The sequence below is a fragment of the Brachyhypopomus gauderio genome, chromosome 2 (genome assembly GCF_052324685.1).
Source record: "Brachyhypopomus gauderio isolate BG-103 chromosome 2, BGAUD_0.2, whole genome shotgun sequence".
NCBI lineage: Eukaryota > Metazoa > Chordata > Actinopteri > Gymnotiformes > Hypopomidae > Brachyhypopomus > Brachyhypopomus gauderio.
Window position 1 is genome coordinate 22,992,479 of NC_135212.1, and position 26,486 is coordinate 23,018,964.

At 49.4% G+C, this 26,486-nt stretch overlaps 1 protein-coding gene across 2 annotated transcripts in view; it reads right to left on the minus strand.

Annotated features, from left to right (window-relative positions):
- Positions 1-775: 775 nt before the first annotated feature.
- Positions 776-26,486, minus strand: part of mctp2a (multiple C2 domains, transmembrane 2a) — a 37,475-nt gene continuing 11,764 nt past the window's right edge. For both annotated transcript variants that reach the window (XM_076991413.1, XM_076991403.1), the window contains exons 9-23: positions 24,707-24,868; positions 23,274-23,407; positions 22,801-22,987; positions 22,563-22,656; positions 22,366-22,468; positions 22,010-22,112; positions 21,727-21,828; positions 21,457-21,531; positions 21,140-21,259; positions 12,333-12,452; positions 10,952-10,993; positions 6,567-6,676; positions 6,091-6,200; positions 5,330-5,427; positions 776-1,401 (exon numbers count right to left, since the gene is read on the minus strand). In XM_076991413.1, the coding sequence (XP_076847528.1) occupies positions 1,342-1,401; positions 5,330-5,427; positions 6,091-6,200; positions 6,567-6,676; positions 10,952-10,993; positions 12,333-12,452; positions 21,140-21,259; positions 21,457-21,531; positions 21,727-21,828; positions 22,010-22,112; positions 22,366-22,468; positions 22,563-22,656; positions 22,801-22,987; positions 23,274-23,407; positions 24,707-24,868 (1,620 nt within the window). In that variant the 3' untranslated portion in view covers positions 776-1,341. The remainder of the gene's footprint in view (positions 1,402-5,329; positions 5,428-6,090; positions 6,201-6,566; positions 6,677-10,951; positions 10,994-12,332; positions 12,453-21,139; positions 21,260-21,456; positions 21,532-21,726; positions 21,829-22,009; positions 22,113-22,365; positions 22,469-22,562; positions 22,657-22,800; positions 22,988-23,273; positions 23,408-24,706; positions 24,869-26,486) is intronic.

Below are 26,486 nucleotides of genomic sequence, written 5' to 3' on the forward strand. Positions count from 1 at the left end.
ATTCTGATCATCATTTAATACCAGTACCACTACTAATAATAATGATCGCAGCATGTTGATGCTTTCTCTGGCTGGATTCAAGTTGCCACACTTTTAAACATGTTGTTTTTTCTATAAAAGGGCCCTCTGACGGAAGAGAGCGGGGAATGTGTGTATAATATGAATAAATAAGTTGATGAGGCAGGAGCAGCTCCATTTACCGTACTTGGGGCTCCATCACACAGAACAACCCTAGAGTGTGATGGCCCTGCTGGAGAACCATTAGGCACTGGAGGTGATTTTAATGAAAATGGGAGACACTGAGTGCAGGCAATGGAGAGCATTCTCTCTCTCCGTCTCTCTCTCTCTCTCATTCTGTCTGTCGGTGTCTCTCTCTCTCCGCCTCAGTCCCTCTCGCTCTGTGTGTGTGAGCTGAGTTCTCTCATCTGGACCTTGTTATTGTGGTAGAACAACAAAAGCTGTACATTAGCCTGCTGCACCGGCAGCGTGGGGGTCTTTGATGTGGAGCACGGCGGGCGGGCGGCCGGTCGGCCACGGCCCCGCTCAAAAGGAGGGGAGGGCTGGGTAATCATCCCGGCTCGCCACGCAGCTCTGTTTACACACTGAAAGGATCCTCCACGGCTAATGCAGCGCGGCGGACGTGTGCGATGAACAAACACACTCAAGAAGTCAAACCATTAGTTGTCTCAAACAGTTCTTGTGTGTGTCATCTTTTAACAAAATACAAAACACATATAGATACAAAGAAGTTTGATAACATCTTATGAACCATATCTCAATCAGAATAAATTTTAATAGGCTATAGATTACATTGCTATATGTAATAAATACGTATAACTGGTATTTGAAAGTCCTTCACCATTTCTGATGATGCAGGCAAGGGAGTGTAACATATTTTCCATATATTTTCCATATAATGTATGCACAAAAAGTACAGGCAGTAGTCAAATTAATCTTCTGATTTAGAATTAGAAAAGTATGTCACCTGTGTACTTTGTTGAACGAACAAAATAGGTTTCCCCCAAATCATTAACATAGCACTAGTGTAGGCCATATCTTTGGCCAGGGAACAACATCTCATGATCAGGAGAATCACGGAGAAGTACAACCTCCTATCGCTACACACACACACACACACACACACACACACACACACACACACACACACACACAATGTGAAGGGACACAAGGGACTGCGGGAGTGACGAATCCCTTCGGGAGATGCCCACCAGTTTGCCCTGGGAGGGTCGTGGTGGGTCACCCGGGGCTGATCCGAAGCCTCTCATGTGCGTCTCCAGCAGGGTGAGGGGGCGTGTCCAGCAGGGTGCGGGAGCGTGGCCGCTAGCGTCTCTTCTTCTGGGCGCTCGGGACGCCAGGGGCTCTCAGCTCGCTGTACTGCACCTGTAAAAACAAACAGCACTGAAGTGGGAGGCAGGTAATCGGAGCCGAGGCCAGCGCGCTGTAATGGCTCCCCTGGGGAGAGCTGCTTGCAGGGGGAAGGCGAGGCGGACACGCCTGTAATGAATCATTTTTTAAACACAGGAGCAGAGGGGATTAATCACAAGGAGGACGGATTTGAAAAGTCAAGGGTTCCTCACCGATGCAGCAGCAACACCGGCGTCCCACCCCCCCCACCCCCCTCCCCCGCACCCCAAGCCCAACATCTCCTGCGTGGCCTGACGAACTGGATCGCGCGCTGATGTGAAGCGTCTGAGCAGCCCTGCCGTCCCACCCAGCTGTGAGTTGCGTCCTTCCTGAGGAAACTTTTGTGCGAGACCTAATTATAGCACCTCGTAGGCAGGACTTTTGCGTCTGAGCTCGCGAGTCTCTGGGCACTGCCGTTATGGATGATCACGCACTCCCTCCTGGTCTCGCGCAAATGCACGCCTGGCTGTTGCCTTTCATCACGGCGACCTTGAACTCCGACCTCTGCTCCCCGCCTCCTTTCTGCACCGTCCCACCGAGCTTCAGCCTATGTCAGAGCTGCTCTCCACAGGTTTCCGTTATACGCCTCCCCCGCAACGCTACACACCGCACAACGTTAACTTCAAGTTTTAAATAAATGCCAGACCCAGTGTTCAATGTATCGTGCAAGTTAAATGCTATGAATTAAACAGATTTGCATTTCAGTATCCTTCCACTCGGGCCTTTCTCTGGAAAAAAAAAAGATTTTCAACTGCAGATAGACGGATATTTGCTCAGGCTATTATTGACCTTGACAATGAATTATATTATTTTTCTCCTCATTTTAATGCATTAAAGAACAAAAAAATTACAGACAAGGGGAATAATTCTAGATTTTGCAGCTCGAGCCACGCAAACTAGGCCCACACTGAGGCAGTCTCTCATTGTCCTGCTACAGTTTCTCACTGTCCTGCTGCAGTCTCACAATGTCCTGCTGCAGTCTCTCACTGTCCTGCTAATGTCTCTCACTGTCCTGCTGTAGTCTCACAGTGTCCTGTTGCAGTCTCTCACTATCCTGCTGCAATCTCTCACTGTCCTGCTGCAGTCTCTCAGTGTCCTGCTGTAGTCTCAGTGTCCTGCTGCTGTCTCTCACTATCCTGCTGCAGTCTCTCATTGCCCTGCTGCAGTCTCTCACTGTCCTGCTGCAGTCTCTCACTGTCCTGCTGTAGTCTCTCACTATCCTGCTGTAGTCTCTCACTGTCCTGCTGCAGTCTCCCACTGTCCTGCTACAGTCTCTCACTGTCCTGCTGCAGTCCCTCACTGTCCTGCTACAGTCTCTCACTATCCTGCTGTAGTCTCTCAGTGTCCTGCTGCAGTCTCACAGTGTCCTGCTGTAGTCTCTGACTGTCCTGCTGCAGTCTCTGACTGTCCTGCTACAGTCTCTCACTGTCCTGCTGTAGTCTCACAGTGTCCTGCTGCAGACTCTCAGTGTCCTGCTACTGTATCTCACTGTCCTGCTGTGGTCTCTCAGTGTCCTGCTGCAGTCTCACAGTGTCCTGCTGCAGTCTCTCACTGTTCTCCTGTAGTCTCACAGTGTCCTGCTGCAGTCTCTCACTGTCCTGCTGTAGTCTCTCACTGTCTTGCTGCAGTCTCCCACTGTCCTGCTGCAGTCTCTCACTGTCCTGCCGCAGTCTCTCACTGTCCTGCTACAGTCTCTCACTATCCTGCTGTAGTCTCTCACTATCCTGCCACAGTCTCTCTCTATCCTGCTACAGTCTCTCACTGTCCTGCTACAGTCTCTCATTGTCCTGCTGCAGTCTCTCACTGTCCTGCTACAGTCTCTCACTGTCCTGCTACAGTCTCTCATTGTCCTGCTACAGTCTCTCACTGTCCTGCTGTAGTCTCTCATTGTCCTGCTGTAGTCTCTCACTGTCCTGCTACAGTCTCTCATTGTCCTGCTACAGTCTCTCACTGTCCTGCTACAGTCTCTCATTGTCCTGCTGCTGTCTCTCACTGTCCTGCCGCAGTCTCTCACTGTCCTGCCGCAGTCTCTCACTGTCCTGCTACAGTCTCTCACTATCCTGCTGTAGTCTCTCACTATCCTGCCACAGTCTCTCACTATCCTGCTACAGTCTCTCACTGTCCTGCTACAGTCTCTCATTGTCCTGCTGCAGTCTCTCACTGTCCTGCTACAGTCTCTCACTGTCCTGCTACAGTCTCTCATTGTCCTGCTACAGTCTCTCACTGTCCTGCTGCAGTCTCTCATTGTCCTGCTGCAGTCTCTCACTGTCCTGCTACAGTCTCTCATTGTCCTGCTACAGTCTCTCACTGTCCTGCTACAGTCTCTCATTGTCCTGCTGCAGTCTCTCACTGTCCTGCTGTAGTCTCTCACTGTCCTGCTACAGTCTCTCATTGTCCTGCTACAGTCTCTCACTGTCCTGCTGTAGTCTCTCACAGTGTCCTGCTGCAGTCTCTCATTGTCCTGCTGTAGTCTCTCACTGTCCTGCTGCAGTCTCTCATTGTCCTGCTGCAGTCTCTCACTGTCCTGTTACAGTCTCTCATTGTCCTGCTACAGTCTCTCACTGTCCTGCTACAGTCTCTCACTGTCCTGCTGTAGTCTCTCACTGTCCTGCTGCAGTCTCTCATTGTCCTGCTGCAGTCTCTCACTGTCCTGCTACAGTCTCTCCCTGTCCTGCTGTAGTCTCTCACTGTCCTGCTGTAGTCTCTCATTGTCCTGCTACAGTCTCTCATTGTCCTGCTACAGTCTCTCACTGTCCTGCTACAGTCTCTCACTGTCCTGCTACAGTCTCTCACTGTCCTGCTGCACTGCACAGCGCAGCCAGTGTGAAGCATCAAGGAGGAAAAAGAAAATGGGCAAAACAAAATCACAAATTCAGTTGATTGGACTTGTGCATGAAAAGTCAAACTGCTTTTCTTGTTTGTTTCCCCCCCAAACAATAACCTGGTGGTGTTGCGCTAAAGGAGAGGAGTGCACACTAATTACTAGGCCGTGATTACGGGAACGGGGAGATGGCGAGAGAGCAGGAACAAAGGATCCGTCGGCTGCATCAGAACATGAAACCGGCCTCAGAACTGACAGATGCTTCTTATTTTAGGACAGAGGAGCTGCCGTCAGAAGTCCAGTTTTGAGGCTTCACGTTTGAAGAACTGCACAAGCACTAATTGCCAAGGTGTTTGGTTTTTTGTTTTTTAAAGCAAGACAGGAGTCAATTTGAGCCTTTGTAATGTGCCGTTGATTTGGGTGGTTCACATCATATTTGGAATAGAGGTTTGAAAATGACAAACTTATCCATTTTTGTAGTCAATTTGCACGCAAGCCTTTTTCCTCTATGTGTATTTGATGACAGAGAGAAACCACCCTTCCTGTGTAATACATTAATAACAGTCATGTATTCTAGCAATGGAGACGTCTCTGATAGTTCATGTCAAATTAGAATTCATAGCCAGAATTCTTCATTCATTCTATTCAAACGCAGTGATCAAAATAAGATGGTTAATCCAATCCTAAAGAGAAACTTCAGAAAGCCTGAAAATGAAGCAACGGCTGTGTTCGAAATAGCCTACTACATACTACTGGCATACTGCTTGGCTCCCAAATTAGTATGCAGTATGTAGTAGGCTATTTCGAACACAGCCAATGTCTTCCAGCATTTCATCTGCCCAACAGAACTACCGTGTTTCCCAGACTCACTGCTGATGGACCACGCTGCCTCATCAGGAAATATTGGCCTGCCAAAATCCCTGACCAGCAGAGAACGTCTTCGGCTCAACTCTGTCACCCCCGACCTTTGATCTGTGCCCTGTTTTATAGGTTTTATAGGTTTATAGGTGTAAATACATTAATAATCAAAGAAAGACTGAGGACATATCCTTCACCACGTCTCTATGGATAAATGCACCTTACCTTCTGAACGTCAGATGGCACTCTCTGAAGAAAATCCAGCAGTTTGTTATTGGCAACGCCATGTGGGTCGCGGAGTTTCTTGGTAAATTTGTTAACGCCTGCATAAACAAGAATGTATTAATATCTTATCATACATCTGCAACTATTATTTATGACAGAGAGGGAAAAACACTATATGTATAATGTCAAACTATACAGAATTTGATCAGATTATGTAATTCATGTTTGATAGGCGTGGTGGCTGTACTGCCTACATAAGACTTCCTGCCAACTGACATCAATCTAAATTCTCCAGTGCAGATTTAGACTGCTTCCTCCCTCTCAGGCAAGTGCGAAAAAAAGTGTATTGCTTTAACCACCGCTGCAATAAAATATTAGATTATCAGGAACAATGATTACGCTGAAATGACCTGAGGTAGGCTGTTGTCAGCATTTAGTCAGGTATTTTATCGATTTTCTCCTTTTCTACATGTTGCATTGGCAGTGCACACAGGGGGGAAGGCGTTCACCCCAGGTGTGTAATGGGAGCTTGCGCTATACCTCAGGAGGCCTAAGACTGCCATTCGCATCCAGCACACTTTCCAGCACCGTATCGAATTCCGCGATTCTGATCTGCTAACGCGGCCAGTGCGGCTCAAATGGACGACTTTGCAAATGCTCACAGTCAGCTGTCAGTAAGTACTGCCAGCCCGAATCAAGAGCCCCACCGCTCTGCCAACATCTCCTTCTGAAGGTAGAAACCCAGACGCTGTCTAACTCACCCCACAGCAGCACAACGTAGCGCAGGGGGATGTAGTAGAGGGTAACCGTGGCGATGAACAGAACGCAGCAGGCCAGCGTGGATAAGAACGGCACTGACCAGTTGAAGGTGCTGGAAATAAAATATAATTAGACTTTAGAATACTTACTACTAAGAAAATTTGTTAAGCATTTGTTGCTACAGATGTCTTCAAGAAGGCTAACAGGTATACCATCTCACCTGCAGCTAGAGGACTGTGAGAACTGCTGGTGATCATCATTTACTGCTAATTAACATACAACAGCCTAATATACTGGCAGAAGAGAGCAAGCTCTTTAATGTTAGCACGTTTGTGTGAAATGAGAATCATCTCAGCAAAGGTGCTAAAATGCCTTTTTAAATTTTTTTTAAGTCAAGGGTGTTTTTTTTTATAAGGCCCAGTGGTGTGTGTGATCCATTACGTGGAACTGAATGACAGGTAGAAAGTTGAGTGCTTACTTCTTCACTCTTTCTCCTATGCATGCTACTTCATCTAGAACGTTCTGGACTGTCAGCACAATCTCCTGGACCATATGGATTTTCTCCATCAAGCCTCTTTTCTCTGATTCCTGAAGAGGGGGGGAAACAGTGATGGGAGATGTCAGCGGTTGGGAACGCAACATAAAGAGCAGCTTATTTCCAGTGTGCCATCAGGAGTAATTCATCTACTCAATGGCATATAATGAGCTACTGCATCTCCACGTGTCCTCCGTGTTGGAGGAGAGAAGGAAAATGAAGAGACGTCCCCTGAGCTGTCATAGTCGCTGCCAGGAGAATTTCAGCTTTTGTCAGCCACAAACAATAGAGGTGCATCACAATCCTGCATTAAGTGGGAAAAGAAAGAGACGTGAAAATGGCCATCGGCAATCAGGAAGCCGGCAGAGCCGGAGAGGGCTGGGAGAGAAGTATCCAAACGGCTCGAGCACTCGAGACGGTGTCCAATCCACAAATGTCCACTGGGCAAGTGCAGGCTTGTGTGTGTGTGTGTGTGTGTGTGTGTGTGTGTGTGTGTGTGTGTGTGTGTGTGTGTGTGTGTGTGTGTGGTTTTATTTAGAGTGAACACCAGCATGCATCACACTTCCTGGTGTTAGGGCTAACAGTGAGATTGAGTGAAGTGTTGGATGCTGTGGGTAAATCTATTATTGCCTGTGATCTTCTGTGAGTGAACTTGCAGCATCTTATAACGCAGAGCTGTGTTTTTACTTAATATGAGAAGGATGGGGAATCCCACTGTCATTTTGTATGGAGTATTGGGTTGCAGTGTAATGCAGAGACATGAAGCAAATGGACCGTCTGAGGGGAAAAGAGAGACAGAAGAAAAAAAATCCATTTTACTCAGGGAAGATTGCCGGTATAATCTGAAGTCCAAAGCTGCGTGATCACATCAGAGATTCCTCCAGCGCTGAAGGCCTGGTGTGGAGTTCACCCCAGAGGAGGAGTGGGCTGAGGGGAGTGTGTCCGCAGAGCCACAGACACACTGCAGATAACAGGAGTAATACAGGCTAAAGAGAACCAAGAAGCCACACATCAAAAGGGGAGAGTAATGACAGGAATGATGAGAGCGAGGGAGAGTCAAAGGGAGAGGGCTGGGAGAAGGAGAAGTGTGTGATTGAGTGGAGGACATGTGGCGTGTGTGTTTGTTTAAAATGTGTCCGTAACCCCCCCTCCCCCCTCCCCGGGAATACTGAGCGGGTGTTTACAGGCCATGGCGAGGTGTCCTCAGGAGAAGGCCCTCAACACCACCCTGCTGCCTCTCCCCGTCCCCGTCCACACAGACGGGGGGACGTCCCCCAGAGCAGGGGGACACACCGCCGCACACACAATGCTCTGTCCCACCAACCACCGTGTGCTCAAAAATATTGTTTTCCGGCAGTCTGATCTACAGTGCAGCACCAAACAGGAAGGAAAAGGACATAAGTGTGTCATTTCCGCCGAACATGCCGTCTCCATATCGGTGCATCGGCTTTCATGCTAATAAGGGCAAACAAACTAGAGAGTGAATCGTTCATGGGCCCAACATCAGTAGGATCTACAGAATGTTGGATTTCATCTTCCAAAGCACCACACCCTTGAAGTCCTGCTACCACCATGGACCACACATCTTCCTCTACTCGTTTGATGGGTTTTTCCCCTCCATCTGTGGGCATTTCCTCATGTTCTTTGCAAACTGTTCTGTTCTCCTGGAAAACAACATTTTTGAGCAGGATGCTGAGGAGAGAGGGGAGGGTTTAGGTGAGACAGGCATGAGCTGTTCCTTTCTGTTGATTAGAAAACGTGTCATTTCTCATGAAATCCTGATCATTGGCTTTTGAGGTGGAAGAAAAGATTTGGTCCGAAGTACAAAGGTAAACAGAAAATACGGTTTCACAGCAGCATCGGGCACAATCAGAAATCCGCAAAAAAAAAAAAAACTCATTTAACAAACATTCCTTTAATTTAGGTAAACGATATAAAATTTGAATATTCATTTGAAGCCATCACAAATATTCACAACTCACTTATTCCACAGAGACACGAGCTGCCCACCTAAATGAAAGGCAGCTGTGTCCGTGTGTGCACAGGCGAGACTCCCAGAAACCCCAGCCTGTGCAGCGCCAGTCAGCACAGCCCAGCATCACATTAGCATTCGGTCTTGTGCTCCATGTTGAAGGTGATAGCAGGGTGAAAAGGTTTGGTGTGTGTGTGTGTGTGTGTGTGTGTGTGTGTGTGTGTTCCTTGCATGTTGGGGATTGGGGTCAGATCTCGGCAAACTTCCGGCCATGTCAGGCAAGACTGGACCTGAGAACCAAGCAGCACCAGGACTCCTGTCATCTGGGACAGTGGACTGCTTCCGTTCTGCCTGCGTTTCGGTGTGATTAAACCAGTGGTTGTGTGCACACTCTGCCTGAGGTACCTCAGGCTAAAGGAAGTCACATCGCCTGCTCACATGACTGCTTCTCTCGCTCTCTCCCCCAGGACAGATTTATACCCACGGAGCAGATGTGTTGTGTGTTATTTCGGTTGTAACACGGCCTCTCCTATCAGCTTTCTTTAGCCTCATTCCTCTGCAGCCGGCCTGCTCGGCAGGACGTTTACATATTCTCCTCCTCCGGGGGAAAGCACCGAAAGAAAAAGAAGAGTGGTAATCGTAACCTTCTCAGAGGGGATACCCTTTATTCCCGTCTTAACCAGAGGACATGGGAGAAAGGGAAGCCTTTGAAGCCATCAAATTTAACACCGATCATTCTTTCACCCCAAACATTAGCCGCGATGCCTTTGATAGGAGGTGGAACGCTTGATCTAGCTCTATGATATCGAATTTAAAAGACGTAGCTTAGACTCAGACCAGCACTCTGAAACAGGCCACGTTAAATTAGAGTAGACAGCTTAGAACGAAACATAGACTTAATTAAGTAAAGGAAAGGACATGTTTAATTTTCACATAATGCAAAAGGACTTAGTAACATACTAAACATTAGAAGTCCAATAGTCATAGCTTTTAATAAAACGTCTTATTTGTTCACTGGTACTTAAAACTGAACTGGTAAATTTTTGTTTAATTTTTTAATGACTAAAATCAAAAGTAATTAGATAAACTAAACTGATTTGTGGATAACGAATTAAACTATTATTATTTTCGCGTCTTAAAACACACACAAACACACACACACACACACACACACACACACACACACATACACACACACACACACACACACATTTGCATGCAGTGTTCATAGGGGCCGTGTGTAATAGCCATACCGTTGCTTTCTCTTTGGCTGTTGTGTCTTCTCCCCCAAAGATTTATTACAATTGTTTAGCTACTGGGCATCAGCTAATGTGCTCACGCGCACACACATAATGGGTTTCATTCTCGAATTAGCTGCTCGGCTCAGACATGATTTGGAAGAGGGACCTGTTTTTAACAGAGGGGTTCCTCTCGGTAGATGAAGTTAGCCCGCAGTCATCACAACAGAATATATTTAGCACATTATGGATATGAATCCCCATCCTGTAGCTGTGTAGTGCTGGGGTCAGTGCTCAGAGGCTTCGGGCCCCACACATCCACACATCCCAGTCAGAAAGCAATAACACGCCAGCGTCCTGTTAACTCATTCCTCCCCGGACCAGACGGCACATGCTAATATGATTATGTGCTATGTCTGCGACAGCACAAATTTAATCAGCCAGGCCCTTTTAATGTCTACCAATGAGGAGTGTTGGACTACCACAGCATATTAAACTACACACAGAACCAACTGAAATTTCCAAGTGATGATCAGCTTTTTCTAGGGAATTTGCAGATGGATTGTGAAACAATGAGTATAATTTCAAATTGGCTACAGTGTATTAGCCTATACGCCTAACGACCTACCACGGGCCTGCAAAAGCTTTTTGCCCTTCATATAAATAAAGAAAATGAGACACGATTCATTTATTTACCCCAAGTTCAGTTAAAGACCAGCCTTCCTATTTAGACATGTCTGGTGTGAAATTTTCACCGTGCATCTATTCCCCCAGCGGAAGGCCCACTTCAATTAATGATTCCGTTCTGTGCTTATTTCTGTGTTTCAAAGAAGTGCAGCAAAGCAACTGAATCCATTTGTCGTGTGAGCGAGTGTTCCCGGGAGACCGGCCTGAAACTACTAGAGGGAGAATGTGCTCGCCGAGACGGCACCGGCGTCTGTCCTCGTTTCCAGCTCGCTTAACTCGGGACGCCGTGAGTTTGGGCCAGCGGGAGAACAGCGCGGACCTGCGTGGAGGGGTCAGAACCCGAGCCCAGCGAACTCCACGCCTGCGCCTAATCAAAAAGCCGGCAAAAGAGAAACCCAGGATGAGATTTTTAAAAAAAAAGAATGAAGTACCTTTTCATCCTCGTCTTCATCCTCGGCCAGGGACATGCTCTCCTGGAAGAGAGGGACAGGGAGTTAGAAGAGTGTGCAGAGAGTGTACAGTGGAGACACGGACACGCCGGAGTTGGGTTTTTTTTTTCTTCTTCTTCTTCTCTATTTCTAACAAACACCTCGTAATGAAAACCTTCTCTTGTATATACACCCCTATTGGGAGAGGCCCGTTGCCATAGCAACTACATCACAGGGGTGACCTCACACAAAAAGGAAAGGTGAGTGAGAGGGGTCTTCTTCACAAGAGCTGTGTCACTTCCGAGCAATCTCATCACAACATAAACACACACACACACACACACACACACACACAAAACAGAAGGGGGAGGGGGAAAATGAAAAACATTTAATTTGGGTTGCCCATGCCTGGATCACTTTAGATCAAGTCATGCACGTCTTTGCTTGGGTATGGGACGTGACTGAGGCGGGGAGTGGTGCCCTGTGTGTGTGTATGTGTGTGTGTGTGTGTGTGTGTGTGTGTGTGTGTGTGTGTGTGTGTGTGTGTGTGTGTGTGTGTGTGTGTGTGTGTATATGTGTGTGTGTTGGGGAGTCATGGCAGGGTGACTGTATTGCACCCATGCTTTAACGCTGTCCAGAGTACACAGCCCCGCCTTCATACAGAGACATGGCCAATGAGAGCACAGAACATGGCTCAAAGCATTGGAGGGGATCTGGCCAGGGACGACGCGTGGCAAACATGGTTACCCCAGCAGTGGTAATGGAGGTCATTCCATTAGCAAATCCACAATGCTAACATCAAATAAGTCTTTGAAGAGCATTAACACATGCGTGTGATGTGTTTCATGTCCATAAAAGTGTGGCTACAGTCATGGACATTTTGCAGGAAAGCTCTAAGCTTGTCTTTTAGATTTTTATAGTGATTAGGTCGGAGAAAAGGAACTATCTGGGATACACCTCTGCTATGTATACCAGGATAAAGGACTTACCAGGCCATGCATGTGAAGATATTTTATATTATATACATGTTACACATTGGGAAAATACCAATAGTGTGACATATTTTTGCAGTTACTACTTTGCTGAGTATCATTGTGAACCAACTACACGTGTAGTCCTGCACCTGTTGAGTTTGCCTCAAACCCCTTTCTTCCTATATATATATTTTTTTTCTGAAGGACATTGGTGAGTATGGTTTTAAACCTAAAGGCCTAAACATTTTAAATCTTTGCTCATCTGTAATAAGAGTCTTTTTAAATGTAAGTTTCTTTGACAGTATGGAAGTGCAAACTTTGTGTTTCTCCAGTCTGGTGGGTTGTGTGCATTGAGTGAAGACGAGGAGGCACATGGGGGGGGGGGGGGGGGGGGTTTCTACAGTTCTCACCAGGTCCTGGGGATGACTGCCCACCCCATGGATGATGCGCACGTACTTCCAGCCGAAGAGCAGGAGCAGAAAGAGGGGGAGCATGAACAACTCAAAGTGCCACACCGTCACTAAGAAGATCTGAGAGAGAGAGAGAGAGAGAGAGAGAGAGGGGAAGAGAGAGAGAGAGAGAGAGAGAGAGAGAGAGAGAGAGAGAGAGAGAGAGAGAGAGAGATGAGACTGGTGAACTGCACAGTGGGCAGCGTTGCCTTGCCCCACAAGCCTACTCACATGCTCAGTAATGCAGCAGCCGGCATCCACCTCCGCGGAACCACATAAATGTGTCATAAACCACTCCCAGCCCACATTACTGCACCACGTCCCTCCTGACCATCACAGCCTCAGCTGCAAAACCTCTGTCAGCGCGTGTGTGCGTATGTGTGTGTGTGTACGTGCATGCGCAAGTGCATGTTAGCAGGACATCAGCGATTTTAATATTTCAGAATTCTATTTGCATCGATTAGCACCATGCTAGCGGCGTGTAATTCGGGAGGTGGTGCGCTGTGACGGGAGCAGCCTCTGGGCTCCACCTCCCGCGCGCCGTTCCCCAACGCCTCCCGGCTGCTGGAGCCCTCTGCCTCCCACCTCTGCGGAGGCTCCGGGAAAAGCCAGCAGCCCGGCTGAAATAGCACAGGCTGTGCCGAACGTACCACCCTTCACAGCGCCGAGCGAGGAGGCATTTAGCACCACCACCGCACCTCACAGCTGAGCACTAATTGGACGGCCACGCTTCAACCTGTTTATCAGGAGCCTAATGAGTGTGTCTGCACTGATAGCAGAGGATATGTCAATCAAACGACGGAGAGCGGGGAAGAGTCACAGAAAGGAAGCAGTGATTTATGTGATAGGCGCTGGATGTTAAGTATATGATGATTTCATGAGCTACCACTATCTTAATTGGAATGTAGCAAAATCAAATTTGAACAGGTTGTAGCTTTGCAGTGCTGTGCAAATGTATGCTGCTGTATGAAACGTCTGCCATGTGTTTTGGTGTGGATACATCAGAAGGGCTGAGGCTTTAGGTGTAACCTACAGTTCAGCAGGAGAGTGTAGCTTCAAAAATGCTACAGGCTGAAAACAATGTTTACGCTGAGCCTCACGTAGACTTAGGCTACACCGGACTTCTGGGCCTTGAGCTTTAGCCTTGGTAGCATGTTTCTGTCATAACAGCCAGCACCCAGACTTCCTGCTCTGGAGCCAGTCTACCTGGTTCACACTCTCACCCACCCACATACACACATCCACTCTGCCACCGGGGATATGTGAACCATGTCTAACACACAGCACTGCAGGCAACTCAGTCCCTCAGGCATGTCTGGGGCTCGCTTTAATAATTCATTCACCTTTCCCATACTGCGCCATCATAAGCAGTGTGTCTTACTTTTTGCCACCACTGTATCTTAATCCGTCGTGTAAAAGAACGAAAACTCAACAGAGGTAAAGGGAACACTCGGTATGGTGTGCGCGAGCAAACACACACACACACAGCGGGCGGTCTCTGCTCGTCTGCTCTGATTGCGAGTGACCTTCGTCGTATGGTGTCAGCTGCGGTCCCGGGTGGGTTCGCTCCTGGGCTGATCCAGCGCCACCTGAGCTCAGTGGGCGGGCCGACAGGTACTATCGCTTTCCGAGAGAGAGAGAGAGAGACTGCAAATCTGATTCTAGCCCAGCAGGAAAGCCAAAGCCCTTTGCCCTTGTTGCAAAAGCTGCAACATTAACCACTAAAGTCAAATGATCTGGTCTATGTCTCCCGTTCATTTCCACCTGGGGAGCCGGGAATAGGAATCTGTCACAGGTATTCATAATCGCACACAAATGCTCATTTTTTGCTCAGCAGCACACACTTGGTCTACAAGATAAAAGCCCGGTGAAATTCGGTGCCGTATGTCTAAACGCAACGTAGAAATGAGGGGATAAACCCAACCTGCCAGAACAATCTCCCTTTTGCACCCCCCTCGCGAGTGTACTGAATGTACATGGTCTAAACGCTAATAGAAATGGGAAAGCCATTCCGAGTCCATCGTTTGGATGTAGAGATCGTGTCCAACTTGTCAGGTAGTGTCCGGATAATGAGGCTGGACACTGGTCTACCGTCCCCGTCCTCCACAGTAACGGAACTAATTCTGCGCTAAGTGCTTTGTGTTTTTATTAGCAGCAAGCGTTCGTGATTAAACAACTGAGTAAATGACACACTCGTCAAGGTTTGGAGTGAATACTTGTTTCATATTGAAAAGTGGCCTAAAAATATGGATCCCTCTAAATTGTGGAGACATTTTGCAATTGTTAGAGATTTTTGGATTAAATCGAAAAAAAAATCACCGTCACGTTTATATGGCTAATTATTAAACATGCATATAAAGAGAAGATCAAACTGACACCAGTCTTAAGCCATAATGAAGCTATTTGTTTTAAAACTGCACACAGTTGAACAATGGACGGGAATTTAAATTGGCCTTGCTATGGTGATCTCCCTTTAGTGAAAGCCATTCACGTGAAGAAAAATCCTACAATTATACACGGAGTGTCAAAAGAAGCAGCCAAAATGAACAGGCTTTATTAAAAAGAACCGAATTAATAAAAAGGTCTAGTTTGTACAGAAGTAGACTTGCGCACTCTTCCGTCACCTGTAGGCGTGTGGAGTAGAGGGTCCAGGAGGAGCCACTCCACCGGCGGGGTTAAGAACAACCTGACCGCTCCTGCTTTGTAGCTCCGCTAATATGATTCCGCCAAACGCGTGTCTGCGGCTCCTCACGCCGATCCCACCGGCCCATCCCTGCACCTCGTAATAAAGCACTCGTCGATGAAAAGTGTGAATAAAACAAGTCGAGGAACTGGAGTGAGACTGGCAGCAGTGCCACCCACGCGCTCCCTGCAGGGGACGAGGGGACGCCACGGCGGGGACAAAGGGACAAAGACGGCCTCAGTGAGAGTTTAGACAGTCCTGCAAATTGATTAAACGGGAATGGGGAGAGGCTACCAGTCCAGACTGCCCAGAGACGCACTAAAAGAGGAGGAAAATGTTCTCCACAGCCGCCTCCACATGTGAGGTTTTAGCACAGCGAGACGGCGATGCAGCGTCCTACTTGTGAATGTGGATTTTGTACGCAGGAGGGATACATAAAAAACTAAAAATTAGGACAAAAGGCGATCGTTGCTTATGTGTGCGTGACATGAAGAATATTGGTCTAGAAGCAAAATCGGATTTCAAGTTTCAGAACTGTTGACTAAAACAGGCCCCAAAGGAGCCACACTAAATCCATGCTGAATGAACTACTTAAAAGGACCAAGACGTCATTTTACTGTATATAATCCTCTTCTTCCCAGACCATTAGACTGAGCATTTGACAAGGACTGTATGAATGTGCAATCACTTCGCATGTGCAGTGGATCGTTACGGCGTTGGGAGGAAGTCTGAGTGTTTGGTATGGATTTATGTCACGCAGGGCTGTGAGGAGCACGGAGACAGAGTTGCTAGTGGCTGTGCCAAGCAGCCCAGTGAGGGCCAGCAGGAGTGCTGTGGGGCAGAGCCAAATGATATGAACATATCGGAACAAGTTTAACAAGGCTGACTAATGACCACAGGCTTTGTGGGGGGAGGGGGGGCTGTGACAGAGAGAGAGATTGTGTGTGTGTGTGTGTGGGTGTAAAGAGAAAAATATGAATGTAAAAAAAAAAAAAACTTTCCAAGATCAATCACAGGGCAGCCAGAGTAATCTGCATTGCTTTCTCAATTAAAGTACAAAAAAGACAGCATTAATAATTAATCAAAGGCCCCAGTGACTGCAGTGCCCCCGCCTGTCTGTACCCCGCCCGTGCGGGAGAGCGAGGGGCAGAGGGGCAGAGCCGTCGGGGGCTGGTGCTGGCCGTGGGGCTGCATGCCACCCTCTGATACTGCTGCCAGCGTAGGGCCAGTGAGACCGGGCGTCTGTGGTGAGCGGCAGCCAGTCATCCAGAGGGTGTCAGAGGCGATGGAAGGAAGCCCTGAGACGGTTTCCTTTCAGGGCAGAGAGAGTGGGTGGCCAGGCGAACAGCTCACAGCTAACACTGAATAAATATTTCACATACATTCCACTCGAGCCTTATCAACAAGCGCTGAGAGGGAGGGCTGAAAGACAGCTTCATCTTACACGCTGCGCCCAGGACGGCGTAAATATCATCTCTGCCATTAGCATCTTTAGCAGGCAACATGACTCAGACTAAACAGCACAGTGTCAGAAGTAATGGCGTTTACAACACTGAAAAGCATCTCTGCCTAGGTTAGTATTACTGCTATTACTTTGATCTTAATGAATTCAGTAACAGGCTGAGGTCCAAGAGCATAATATACATACATACATACATTATATATATTTAATAAAATGTAGATATATGTAGCACTTTGCTTGCACAGCTGATGAAGGACCTCTGTCCAAATCATCCTGTTTCTCTGGAAACTTTCTACAATTTTTAATATCTCTCATATATATATATGTAAATATATATCGCAAACGAACAACCAAACCTACAACTATTCGAGGATAATAACTGTTTTATGTCTACACAGGAAGTAAGGCAAAGCCAAAGGAGCCCGTGCTCCATAGCTCTGTTCTTCACGCAGGCCCGGTAGTGCCCACTCCCTCCTCTGCAGCCTGGCAGGCTGGGGCCCATGTAGTGGCTGACGGGCTGTTCTGCTGCCTGCGTGGAGAAGGTGGTGGAGCAGGGAGCAGGGTGGCTGTCAGAGGCTGGCACAGCGACCCCACCCTCGCTGCTCTGGCCACCAGTGTTTAATCTGTGTCGCCAGCACTAACACTCAACGACCTTCTGGCTCACGGATCCGTCACGCCAGCCGTCTCTCCCCAGGGCCTCCGGGGCCCACGTGTCAGCTCAGCTCACGCACACCCCAGCACGTGTGCCAGAGACGAGGCCGGACAGGGGTCAGTCAGGGCCTCGGCCACCCACGCCTGGGGAGGGCCGTCCTCTCCCGCTGGGAAGGTGGCAGGCGTGTTGGTTGGTCGGTCATTGCAATTGTGAGACACACACACACTTAGACACTAGGGTTAAACATAGGGCCTTGTGCACGACACGCGGGCTTCCTGAGAGTTAGTGCAGCTCTACCCACAAGTTAGCACACAAATATCACATCAAATTAAATATGCATATGTAAAACATGGACAAGCGTGTCGACAAGTGGGTGAGAAAACACAGCATTCCATATGCTCACAGCTCTAATGTATACATATACATAAAAATGAGAGGGTCCATGTGCAGCCGAATGAGGAAAAGGTCAGTTGCATTCGAGCTCATGCAGGAGCATTTTGAAGCCGTTTGTGAGTGTGAGACGGGATTGGCCACTTGGCAGGCCTGTCAGCGCACATGATGAGAGGGCGGGTCCATTAGGTCATCGCTGTGCCTCGGGAACCGGGAGATGACACCAGGCGTGCACATCTCAATAACACTGGCCCTGTCAAAGGCTCAGCCATCTCGCCACGCTTAGTGGCGGCCCCAGTCCGCGTCGTTAATTATTAATCGATCAGAGGAGGGTTTGAAGAAAAGACCGTGCACACATTTCGTCATTGAGGCCTCTTCTTGTTGTCATATCCACCATGCAAGCTCCATGACAGGTGCCTGAAGCGCTTGGAGACTAAGCCCCACGAGACAGTGTGAGGGACACATACACAAACATACACACACACACCACACACATTTTTGTCCCAACAGCCAGGCACAGGCACACTGCAAACTTTTAAAAGAGAAAAATGAAGAAAAAATGGACAAAGAAAGATTTACTTCACAGATGCCTCTGGTCCACAGTGGAAATGCAAAAAAAAAACTAAAAACCTAAAAAACTAAAGTTAAAACACGAGTAGGGTAACACCATGCAGTATAGCTTCCAGCTCACTTTAAACTTGTCATCACCAGGGACAGAGTTAAGTGGAATAATGGTGGCTACTGTGGTCATTTCTTTGATCATGGCCATTCCGGTAAGCCGGTTAATGGCTCAGACTAGGGCCACACGATAGCGGTGACTCCTTCAGGCCTGGCAGGGCTGTTTCGAACTCACTCCAGTTCTCATCCGGAGCCACGGCCATCCCGCCAGCCCCGAGACAGGGACGGAGACAGACAGACAGAGAGAGAGAGAGAGGGAGAGAAAGAAAAACCCTCAATCATAGCTGCCAACTGTGTTTACAGCTGCACGGCATCAAACATTCATCAGATGCCATCTTTACAGTCTGTGATGTGGAGCAATCAGCATTTCACAGCCTGTCAAATGATGTCTAAAGCAGCCTCTACCTGGCAGTGTCAAAAAGAAAAACGGCTCGAAGACACACACGCGCGCACTTCATTCATACACACACACGCAAGCACAGGTTTTCCTTTCTAGTTGCAATTACTGATTGCTAAAGAAAGCTTGTGTGTTAAAATATTAATTCTACTTAAATAGACCCCGTAAAACACCCTAATGACAACAAAGCTCAAATTAGCTTTCAAGTGTAAATGCTTTTCTGCTTTCTCTGTCTTCTTCTCCCATCCATTTTTTCATCGATTTATCAAAAATGCTTGGAAATTTTCAAGTCTGAAGGTGTCACAGTTTGGCTGCATGCTAATAACTTTTTGGATGAAAAGTGGGAGAATTTCTTCAGCTCACTGTTCACCATTAGAGCCCTCTTGGTTTCCTCTTGGATTAGAGGAATAATGTCTACCTGTTCTGAGCGCAGCCCCCATTTGTATGTTTGGCAGTGCTATAGCACCATCTGCAGGCTGAAATGCGCATTGCTAAGTAGAACTCTGCGTGACCCCTCCGCAGTCTGTGCTGGTGCATGCCACATTCATCTGTTTCTGTCTTAGAAAGACCCTATCTAAAGCATTTTATGAAGATTTTAGCTGTCAAAGTCTTCCTTCCTCTCTCTCTCTCTCTCTCTCTCTCTCTCTCTCTCTCTCTCTCTCTCTCTCGAATGTGGTTGTCAAACTTATAAGTGCAGTTTCTAGACTCATTACAGTAGCATAAACAAGTAATAAAATGTATTCTGAGTTTTTCTCTGTTTGGAACTGGGTGCATGGCTGCGGATGGAAGTTCTCCCTTCGATGCAGACGCACCACACTTTCATGATTACCTAATGAGCTGGCTGCTATTTTAAAACCAAACACCACAGTCTGATATGGAGGAGAACTTCAAAAGGCTCTTGTCCACTTAGGGAGAGGAGATTATGCAGCCAGTTAGAGAAGCCCACACCCTACACACAATACGTTCTACATTCAAGAGGGTACACACACACACACACACACACACACACACACACACACAGACACAATACACATAAAAACAAATGGTGGGCACAATATAGCCTCAAAAATCTTCTCATAGCCTGCTATCCTGTACTAAAATACTACAGTAACTCTGAGCTTCGATGATGTTTGGGATTGAATTTATAATGTGGCTGGATGGATGTGCAACTTTATTCTTTTATCCTCAGGAGTCAAAACCAATGTAGTCCCAAAATACATTTTATATTAGATAGAGATATACACATACTCTTTATATCACTACTTTATGTGTTCACACACATACACACACACACACGAATTTCACCCTGTGTGCAGATGAAAAAGCCCTGTCTTTTGAGGGAGTTTGGGGAGGACTGGGGCTATACGCCCTGTGCTCTGAGGAAGGTCAGACCCGTGGCCCGGGGCGTTTTGAGTGGCGGGGAGGCTGAGTGTTCCTGGAAGAGGCTCGGCTGTCAGAGCTCGCAGTGGTCGACAGGGAAACCGCATCAGAGTCCAGCGCATTATGGGTGTAAAACCCTAAGAACCGTGATTTCCGGCTGCATGATAAATAATGTATGGTAATGTATATTAAAGGCAGGCTCACGCACGCCGGATGGTGCTGCTGCAGCCTGGAACAGGGAGTGCAGAGGAAAGACACCGAGTCTGGTCTGATTATGCAGATCTGAGAGGCAGGCAGAGGCCATCTGCCCATGTCTGGCTCAGTTACCTTAGTTACTTACAGCCTAAAGACATACATACAGGAGAAAACAGGGGGAGGGAGTGAGAGAGAGGTGTTCATTAACCTAGCTTCACACTGCTAGAGAATTCTCACAACACATCTCTGATGAGCTGGCAGGAGGCGGGGCGGTGGCAGGCTGCCTCCCCACCTGCTGCCGTCAGCCTCGGGGGGCCACGGGGTCAAATACCTCGAGGAAGAGTCGTTCGAGAGAGTAGTTCATAATGCTTCATAAAGCTCCTGCCTCTGGTTATTCAGCTGTACACGTGCGGATCGGACTGCACCAGGGCTCGTCCAGCTGTGCGGGCGGCACACGGGAGGTGGCTCAGCCCCCCCCTTCCCGCTGCCCCTGCCGATTCCCAGGTCCGTGTGGGTGAGCGGCTATGGGTAACGCCCCACGCTCCTCTCCCCAGACGGCCAGACCCGCAGCCCTGCAGCACCGCCCCTCTAGGGGGCGCCACTCATCCGGGCAGAGAAGGCTCCCTGAGAGCCCTGCCTCTAAAAATAGCCACCTGGGCACAGAGCAGGGCGCCATGGCCCGTGGACTCTTGGAAGGGCAGACGTCACCCATCACACGGGGCGTGACGAAGGCGAAGCCCTGGAGGCCAACAACAGTGGGGCACGGGGTGGTGGGGGGGAGTGTGAAGGTTGTTGACAAACGACCACTGTCTGAGAGCTATAAGATGATCATGTGTCACGGTAGTGGTGTGGTTATGCCGTCGGTCGGTCCCGTCTTTAAGAGGGGCTACGCAGACGTTCTCCAGACGTGGCGGCTGGAAGACATGCTCACCAGGAAGGCTGTGATGCTCCTCTTTTTGCTCTCCCACTCGAAGCAGCTCTTAATGTACTGCAGCGTGTAGAGAACGGCCGTGCTCAGCCTCCTCACGCGGTAAATGTTGCGCGCTAACAGCTAATGGGGGACAAAACAGTAGTTAGCAAGATGTGCTCGGGGACGTAATGTTCGCACAGCAACGTTAAGTGAGGTGTGGAAAGGCTTTTTACAAAGGAAGCTTGGCTGGTGATAAATATTAATGTGTCAAGTCGTGTGAGGATTGGCTGGTTACCGTTGACTCGAACAAGGATCAAGCATGTGATGAATAAACCCACCTTTTTATTGAACTTGGGGTTGTCCTCCTCAAACTTCGTTTCTCTGGGCTTGAAGGTTTTAACAGCAGCCCTGACCTGTGAGAGGAAACGAACAAAACCAGAAGCCCTTCAGTTACACACTGATAAGTGAGGACGTTTTGTTGTCACTCTTCCTGTCTTTTTTTTTAACCATCCTCTCGGTCAGAACAGGTCTAAAGTATCTTTGAAAGCAGCGCGTGTGCGTATGGTACGCAGTGCGAAACGCTGCACCCCTGGACTCTGGTTTCTCACCGGATTGTACAGAACATTCATCTCCAGCGTGATGCTGCCCTTGGCTGGACCCGCCAGGTCTTCCTTCTTCAACAGGCTGCTTATCTGTTGCCCGCTGGAGACCTGTGTCAATACTGACAAGCGTTAACATGGCCAAGTAAGACAAGTACGTAAATAGAAATGCGTTTTCTGAGTAATATTCTAGAAAAGATTAATGCTTGATAAAGAAAGGTCACATTTTACACTCCCAGATAAAAATAGTTAGGTCAGATATAAAGGGCACAAATGCTATTTTTGCGCATACCGTCAGCAGAGGAATGGCGACTTTTCCCAGGACATCCGGGGCCTTGTCCCCATCTTCCCCAAAAACAGTCAGCACTAAAACATCATGGACGTCCTTAATCGGCCTGCACAAAGGCCAGAAACTCAGACTGCATTGAACTAAATTAAATTCTTTGCACTAATGTTATGGAAATATGAGCGTTCGGTCATGACTGCGTAATGCACTGGTTAAACTCTAATTTTAAAACGAATAAAACTGTACAGAAGAAGCTGTAAATCAATTGATGGGTGATTTGTAGTTAACACACATAGTAAACAGTGATCCTGGACACAAGCCACAAGTCTGTCCATTAGACTCACGAATGTTTTGCCACTCACAGTGTAAACGCTGTTCTCCATTCTGGATGGATGGTCTTGTAGATGGTTGGCGTCTGCAGTCTGCTGTTCCCGAGCTCCAGCACACAGAACGGGTCACTTTTTCCTGCAAAAGTGAAGGTGAAAGGTCACGACGGAAGACCGAGAGGGGCGGCGAGGTGCTAAGAAGCTTCCCATTGGACCTTCAAGCAAACCAGTACCACTCAGATCCGTCGACGCAAGGTCCGTGGCCCTCACCACCTTGACCTGAAGATACCCGACGTCCTGCAGGCTCGCCAGCGTGTTCCTGAGACTCTGCCCAAAAACAAGCACACCGTTCCTTTCACACCAACGTTTCATGTTCTTGCTGAGATGTTTCATATGATGCTACAATGCAGACGACTGATGCCCAGTAAAGAGAAGAAGCAAAGTCGTAAAAGTGCGGGAGCTGAGACTAACGTATCGCTCTTGCATCCTCTCGCAGTGGCTCGGCTCGTCCAGCGGGGCGGCGCTCAGCTCGCAGATGGAGACTCCGGAGCAGGGCCTGAGCGTGAGCTGCAGGAGCAGACGGCCCTTGCCTGCGCCCACCACCAGAGTGTGCAGACGCGTCTCATAGAGAGGGTGCTGGGACAGGTTCAGTTCCGGTCTGCACACACAAGTGACCGCATTTACAAACCAACAGTAGGGGAACGGCTCTTACACACACACACATACACACACACACACACACACACACACACACCAACACAATCAGCATAAGCTAATAATCAGATGCTCAATTAATTTTAGTTGGTGTCTAAATATAGAGCTGTAGTACGTCGTCTGGGGAGTGAGACGGCGAGGGAAAGTTGGCAGTGAGGGTTCCTGCGATGGCTTCCAGAAGAATGAGTGGTGAAGCTGAAACGTGTGTGTGGCTGCCGAGGAGGACTTACGCTCCCCAGAGTTCCTCAGACCTGCGGTTCCTCTTACAGAGCACCTCCGCCACCAGCACGTCTGGCTGGCCATCAGCGAAGCGGTTGAAGTCAAACGTCTCCCTCCACTGTGGGCTGGCCCTGATGCACAAGCACTGAGAGGTGGAGAGGGTGGAGGACAGGGTGGTGAGAGGGTGGAGGACAGGACGGTGAGAGGGTGGAGGACAGGGTGGTGAGAGGGTGGAGGACAGGGCGGTGAGAGGGTGGAGGACAGGGTGGTGAGAGTGTGGAGGACAGGGCGGTGAGAGGGTGGAGGACAGGGCGGTGAGAGGGTGGAGGACAGGGTGGTGAGAGGGTGGAGGACAGGGCGGTGAGAGTGTGGAGGACAGGGTGGTGAGAGGGTGGAGGACAAGGTGGTGAGAGGGTGGAGGACAGGGTGATGAGAGGGTGGAGGACAAGGTGGTGAGAGGGTGGAGGACAAGGTGGTGAGAGGGTGGAGGACAGGGCGGTGAGAGGGTGGAGGACAGGGCGGTGAGAGGGTGGAGGACAGGGCGGTGAGAGGGTGGAGGACAGGGTGGTGAGAGGGTGGAGGACAGGGTGGTGAGAGGGTGGAGTACAGGGCGGTGAGAGGGTGGAGGACAGGGTGGTGAGAGGGTGGAGGACAGGGCGGTGAGAGGGTGGAGGACAGGGTGGTGAGAGGGTGGATGCAGTGAGCAGGCCAGGGGCAGCGCCGCTACAGAGACGGCTAACTTAACGGGTGAGTTATGCTTCAGTCAGCCAGCACGCCAGAGCAAGAGGAGGGGGAGGTGAAGCAGGCATGGAGACCACACCTCCGTCACCTCCCTGGCAGTATAAATGCTGACACCGTCCAATTAGAAGCCGCTTTGTTCAACAAACAAGTAAGGCCCAAACAGAGCAGGAGCTGGTTATATAAATACACACACACACAGAGAGAGCGAACAATGACAAGAATGACATGCGCTGGGTGGAATCTGGAATCGTGGGGGGAGGAGGAGGGGAGGGGAGGGAAGGGGGGCGTTGAAGTGGAGGCAGATGAGCAAAGCATGCTGGGTACACAAATGAGCCTGGTGAAGAGCAGCGGCAACAGCGTGAGGAGAGCGTCAGTGCCAGCCACGGGCAAACTAATGAGAGAGAGGGAGAGAGAGAGGGAGAAAGAGAGAGAGAGGGAGAGAGAGAGAGAGAGGGGAGAAGGGAGAAGGAGAGGGGAGACAGAGAGGTGGAGAGAGAGAGGAGAGAGAGAGGGGGAGAAGGGAGAGAGAGAGGTGGAGGGTGGGGGTGGAGGATGTGTGCAGAAGTGACAGGAGCTGCTGCAGCTGGAACGATCCAGCACGGCACCCGGAAGTGATGTGTGGAGGAGGGGACTGAGGGGCGGGGCTGAGGGGCGGGGCTGAGGGGCGGGGCTGAGGGGCAAGGCTGGGAACGGGCGGTCTCACCTTGCTTCGACACCTCTGCTCTCCCAGACGGAAGCGCACGTAGACGTCGGCCTGGCCGCCGTCGGGCATGTCCTGACCCTCCACCAGCACCAGCGTGTACACTCCGCTCCACACCTGGCTCTTCTGGGCCACGGCTGTGGTCCTCACAACCTGGGGATGACCCTGGGGAAACCAGAGAGAGCAGAAATGCACCCGTATCGTACACACAACTCACTGCGTTTACACCAGCCTGGTGAGGAGAGGGGCTGCAACTAAAAACATACAAATGCCAAAAGACTTGGTGGGCATTTCATGAGCCCACCACGCTTTGTACAGCCGTGCGAGGGCCTCGTGCAAGGGCCTGTGCGAGGGCGCCGTGCGAGGGCCCCATGAGTGTGTCCCCGCGCCCTCTCCACTGTCATGGCTGCCACTGGAGTGGAGGCACCTCCCTCACGGCGAGGGCCGGCACCCACCAGCCTCCACGCCACCCAGACTCTCCCCGATGAAGAGCAGAGGTCTAAGCGCGTGGGTCACAGGATGAGCCGGCGGCTCGTTGACAGCAAACCCTCACCGCCCACCGAACACACCCGCGCATCTCTGTACATGCAGCTGCCATGTTACCATAAACAAGACTCTTTTTAAAAAAGAGAGAGAGAGTGAGAGATAAAAAGGGGTGTGGGGGATGGATTGTAAGGGGGGGGGGGGGGGGGGGGTTGCAGAGTGTTTGGGAGAGAAATATAATATTAATCTGAGCCAAGCCATCCCAAGTGTTTATTTTGGACAAACGTGTGATCTGCGTAGCCAATAAAACAATTCCACTTAACAGTAAGTGGCCCCTAAAGAGAGGCTATTCCTGGTGCTAAAAGGGTCGGGGGATTGCTTCCATATGGTGGGACAGCATGGGGACCAGGGGCAAGGCGCTGCACGCCCAGCTCGCTTGGCTTCCACCGCTCACTCATCCGTCCACAGCTGTGATATTACATCTTAACATCTGGGTTATAGCTCGCCATGCCTGGGAATGGGCAACAGCTCAGATCCTCGCCGTCCTACGCTGGCAGAGTGCCTCCGAGAGCTCTCGCACACACACACACACACACACACACACACACACACACACACACACACACACACTCACACACACACACACACACACAGACACACACACACACACACACACACACACACATGCGCGCGCGAGTGAGCGAGCTCGAGTCCCCTGTCAGAGAGAGGCAGCACCACACGGTGTGTGCTCGGGCTGCCAGCCCGTGTCTCAGCAGCAGTGTCGGCCCGGCTGTGAGGCGGGAGTGTGAGAGAAGGAGAGGAGGGGACCGGGAGACGTGAGGACTGTCTTCCGCCTCTCCCCGATAGGTGTCAAATAGAGTCGGGCCTCAGCTGTAGCGTCGGAGAGATGTGATTCAAGCCCAGGTGCAGAATAACCGGCAGAGCAAAACCCACAGAAAAAAAAAACTGCACAAATAAAGACCAGACAAACTTCATCAAACAGACTCTGTGGAGAACCGAATCTAATTTTACACCTTTTGCCTAATATAAAACTGACACATTTTCCTCCATATTTCCCTGTGTACATTTCAGCCTGTTTGCTCACTTTCTTAGCAGTTTTTCCTCTGCAGTTTGTCCAAAACTAAAGTGAATTTCTCTGGATACGTTAAGGCGAGGTAAGGAAAACCGACGCCTGTGTCTGTACATGCAGCTTAGCTGTACCTGCAGAAGTGAGACGACGAGAGAAAAGGGAAACATTCTATGTAGCTCTCAGCTCTGACCAGATCTGCTCAGAGATCGG